Raw genomic sequence first — 5,115 nt, forward strand, 5'->3', positions numbered from 1 at the left:
GGGAGAGGGGTGGGATGGGAGAACCAGGTGGGGAGATACGGGGGGGAAAAAAGAGAAACAACTGTAATAATCTGAACAATAAAGATTTAATTAAAAAAAAACACATTGAAAAACATTTAGCCCCGCCCTTGATGATTTGGCTCAGTGGACAGAGCATCAGCCAGTCCCGGGTTCAATTCAAGGGCACTTACCTCGATTATAGGCTGGCTCCTCCCTGGTCCGGGTCCTGGTCAAGGCTTGTGCAGGAGGCAACTAATTGATGTGTTTCTCTCACATTGTTATTTCTCTCTTTACCTCTCTCTTCCACTCTCTCTGAAAATCTACAGGAAAATATTGAGGATTTAAAAAATTATGAAAATGAAAGAAGGGGAAGGGTAGGAGAGGGGAGAAATGGAGGGGAAAGAAGAAAGAGAGGAGAGGAGAGAGAGAGGGAAAGGAAGAGACGTTTAGCCCGGCCGGTGTGGCTCAGTGGTTGAGCATCGACCCAAGAACCAAGAGGTCACCAATTTGATTCCTGGTCAGGGTACCAGGTTTCCGGCTTGATCCCCAGTAGAGAGCATGCCCATCAATGATGTTTCTCTCTCATCTCATCAATGTTTCTATATCTCTCTTCCTCTCTAAAATTCAATTAAAAAGCCAATATATTTAAATAAAAGCACATTGAAAAACGTTTAAAGTGAAGTATGATATCCTATATAATAAAAGGCTAATATGCAAATTGACTGAACGGCGGGACGACTGGTCGCTATGATGTGTAGTGACCACCAGGGGGCAGACGCTCAACACAGGAGCTGCCCCCTGGTTGTCAGTGTGCTCCAGAAGCCCTAAGCCGGGGTCATGGCTGGCAAGTGGCACTAAGGATGTCCTATTGCCAGCTTAGGCCTGCTACCCCACTCCCACCCCGCCCCACCCGCTGTCAGTTGGACATCCCCAGAGGGCTCCCAGACTGCCAGAGGGTGCAAGCAAGGCTGAGCCCCCCGCCCCCGCATGCACGAATTTCGTGCACTGGGCCTCTAGTACCTACATAAAAATCCCATTGTCAGTGTACAATACAGCTTAATAAATTTTTACAAACTGCAAACCTTGTTACCAGAATTAAGAAATGGAATGTTACCCTCACCCCAGAAGCTCACTTCTCCTCTCCAATCACAACACTCCACTCGCCCTCAAAAGGACAATTATGCCTTGCTGGCATGGCTCAGTGGTTGAGCATTGACCTATGAACCAGGAGGTCACAGTTCAACTCCAGTTGGGGTACATGCATGGACTGCATAATAGAATGGATATATAAATAGAATGGCTTGATCCCGTGTGGGGCATGCAGGAGGCAGCAGATTGATGATTCTTTCTCATCATTGATGTTTCTATCTCTCTCCCTTCTTTGAAATCAATAAAAATATATTAAAAGCTTTTCTTTGCTTAGCTGGAGGACATTCTCAGGTAACTTCCTGAAAAAGAGGGTGTGTATGGGAGCCATGAGGAATACCCTTCAATCACAAGTCTTGCCTCAAGATGTTGCCATGGAATATCAGAGACAAAAATGACCTTGAGACTGGAGACAGAATAAACTGGTGGCAATGCTTGGGTGTGACATACCTATGACCGCAAGGACCACTGGGATTACGCTGTCATTAAGACTTTCCCCTTCACTCCATTCACCTGCCTAATCTTCAGCTACAGTCATGATATATTATGATCATTACCATTTTACTTTTATTACACAAATGAAAAAATTTTGCTGTTGAAACATTGGAACATACTCAAAACTAGTAACAAAATTATTAAAACCACCCACAATTCTAACACCTAGAGATGACTGCAGTGAATCTCTTGGGAGGTGTTCCAATCCCTGGAAGTGAATGGCTGAGAAGATATAAGCGTCATTAAAACATATGGGCCTCCTCTTCCACCCCTGTGCTCTCTATTAATTCACTTGTAGAACATTCTACATTTTGCCATGGTTATTTGTTCAACAACTATTTATGAATTACTATTTACTATATATATGTGTATATATATATTTTTTAAGACAACCACTAGCCTGACTTTTAACAGATTTTGCCAAGTTTTGTCTATTATAGAAGAGAATCATACAGTATGTATTTTATATCTGGTTTCTCACATTATGTTAGTGATATTCATCTACATTGTTTACTCATGTCCATTGTAAATATATACATTTTATATATCCATTCTATTATTGATGGGAATATGGGTAATTTCCACTATTTGTCTATTACAAATAATGCTGTTATGAATATACAAAATCTAGTCTTTTGCTAGAAACAGAATTTCTTAGTCATAAAATATACATTATATTTAACAGCAAGTTTCCATAGTGATTGACCCAATAGACGCTTCCAGCATACAAGTGTGCCAGTTGCTTTACATGTTTGGGGCATAATGATTTTGTTTTGTTCTTGTACCTAGAACACTGCCATAGTTACTCATCTACCTATACAATAGGTGCAACCAGTGTCCAATTCTGTTGAATGAATCTGAACATAGATGGCATTTAAAGCTGCGGGCTTTCATCGTCTTGGAAGAAGTATGATTAGAGAAGAAGGCTGATGAATAAGCCTTGGGTGACTCCCACATTTAGAGAACTGGCAGATGGGGCACAAGAACAGGAAGAAGAAAATGGGAGAGCATGAAATTCTGCAAACCAAGAGAAATGTGTTCCAAGGGGGCAGTCAACCGCTTTGAATGCTGTCAAGAGATCATAAGATTCAGTGCGGAAAGGGTCCAGAGTTCTGTTTTTGGTCATTTCAAGCTTTAAGAAGTTAAGCATTAAATCATTCAAGTGGAGACCTTAAATGGGCAACTGGCTATAGGAATTTGGAGTTTAGAACCTGCTATGTAAGTCTGGTATTTATGAGTGTAAATTTGTGAAGGAGAGAGTGTACATGGAGGAGATGGGGACCCAGCCTTGACGCATGATGCATTTCCACTTATAAGCTGAACAGAGGTAAACACCTGCAAAGCAGTGTTAAATGTCTGGTAAGGTAGGAGAGAAGTCTGGAAAGTGTTTTGTTACTGAGATAATGACATCAATTGTGTGAAATGTTGGTGAGTTTCAACGAAAACAGGAAAATAATCACTGGGTTTAACAACTACTAATTAGTAACTACTCTTGTCAACAGATACTCTTCTATTACATTACTCTGAGTGGCTGCAAAGAATCCCATTGTATGGCTGTACCAAAATTTGCTCAGCCAGTCCCACTGTTGAATTCTTTAGATTCTTCCCAAACCTTTAGAACAGCCGTGGGGAAACTACGGCCCACGGATCCGGCCCGTTTGAAATGAACTAAAAAAAAAAAAAAGACCATACCCTTTTATGCAATGATGTTTACTTTGAATTTATATTCGTTCACACAAACACTCCATCCATGCTTTTGTTCCGGCCCTCCGGGCCAGTTTAAGAACCCATTGTGGCCCTCGAGTCAAAAAGTTTGCCCACCCCTGCTTTAGAATCATAAGAAGAGTTCTCTAGAGCATGTTTTAGGGTTAGAATTCTAGATCAAGTAAGTATAAACCTTTTTTAAAATATATATTTTTTATTAATTTCTGAGAGGAAGGAAGAGGGAGAGATAGAAATATTGATGAGAGATGATCATTGATTAGCTGCCTCCTGCACACTCCCCACTGGGGATCAAGCCCGAAACCTGGGCATGTGCTCTTGACCAGAATCGAATCTGGGACTCTTTAGTCCACAGGTCGATGCTCTATCCACTGACCAAACTGGCTAGGGGTTAAAAGCTTTTTTTTTTTTTTTTTAGTTAAGGTGTTACAAATGTTTCCTTATCCCCCTCCCCCCCCCCATTAACCCTCAACCGGTTTAAAAGCTTTTTATACAGCTACCAAACTATGCTCTAGAAAGGTTTTACTAAGTTCTACCATGACCCAAAGGATACAGTAACTGTAAAAACAAAAACAACTTTGCCATTTTGATAGGTGATGTGGTATCTTATACTTGCATTTTTATTAATGAAGTCTAATACGTTTGTTGATCATTAGGTACTTACTAATAGCTTGCCCATATCTCTCGCTTCAAATGAGAGTTACAGAGCAAACTGTATGGTAAAATATTCAGAAGATTACCAGCCGGTTTGGCTCAGTGGATAGAGTGACGGCCTGCAGACTGAAGGGTCCTGGGCTTAATTCCAGGCCAAGGGCACATGCCTGGGTTGCAGGCTCCATCCCCTATAGGGGACGTGCAGGAGGCAGCCAATCAATGATTCCCTCTCATCACTGATATTTCTATCTCTCCGTCTCCCTTCTTCTCTGAAATAAAAAATACATTACAAAAAAATATTCAGAAGATTGAAATATTAGTTTAGTTAAGTGAAAAAAACATAAACAAAGGTATGAATCCCAGCTTGTGAATACACGAGCTGCATGACCCTGGTTAGGTAACTTCTCAGGTCCCATTTCTTTTCTGTGAAATGGGGATCAGTTCTGCACTTAAGTGTTATGAACTGTGTAGATGATATATATGCTGGAAATTATGACAATTATTTAAAGTTTTCCTAGTGCAAAAGTAACTGCGCCGTGGCACAGGAATCTAAAATACAAAGACTGTAGAGTAGTTGGTTAGTTTGGAACAACTGAGACGCTATTTCTGGCACTTCCCCCAACCCATTCCAATTCCTTGCCGCCTCCTCCTGCGCGTGGTTGGCGTCACCATGGCAATAAGCACGCGGCCCAAGCACAATTCTCTGACAGTTGCTGACCTCGGCCGCTTACTGGCCTTGGCCTGGGACTCCAAGGCGCGTCCCATTCTCTCAGGCGGCTGAGGGCTAGGGACCGAGGAGCAGCATGGACAAGGCGGCGGCCTCTTCGCCGCTGGAGGACTTGGATCTGAGCGGAGAGGAGGTCCAGCGGCTCACCTCCGCCTTTCAGGACCCCGAGTTCCGGCGAATGTTTTCCGAGTACGCCGAGGAGCTCACGGACCCCGAGAACCGGCGGCGCTACGAAGCGGAGATCACCGCGCTGGAGCGTGAGCGCGGAGTGGAGGTGCAGTTCGTGCACCCGGAGCCCGGCCACGTGCTGCGCACTAGCCTGGACGGGGCGCGGCGCTGCTACGTGAACGTGTGCAGCAACGCGCTGGTAG

At 43.3% G+C, this 5,115-nt stretch overlaps 1 protein-coding gene across 1 annotated transcript in view; it reads left to right on the top strand.

The window, feature by feature from the left end:
* Window positions 1–4,291: 4,291 nt before the first annotated feature.
* Window positions 4,292–5,115, top strand: part of DNAAF2 (dynein, axonemal, assembly factor 2) — a 7,000-nt gene continuing 6,176 nt past the window's right edge. The window contains exon 1 of the mRNA XM_006776101.2: window positions 4,292–5,111. Coding sequence (XP_006776164.1) covers window positions 4,821–5,111 — 291 coding nt within the window. The 5' untranslated portion in view covers window positions 4,292–4,820. The remainder of the gene's footprint in view (window positions 5,112–5,115) is intronic.

The sequence above is a fragment of the Myotis davidii genome, unplaced genomic scaffold (genome assembly GCF_000327345.1).
Source record: "Myotis davidii unplaced genomic scaffold, ASM32734v1 scaffold1069, whole genome shotgun sequence".
Classification (NCBI taxonomy): Eukaryota; Metazoa; Chordata; class Mammalia; order Chiroptera; family Vespertilionidae; genus Myotis; species Myotis davidii.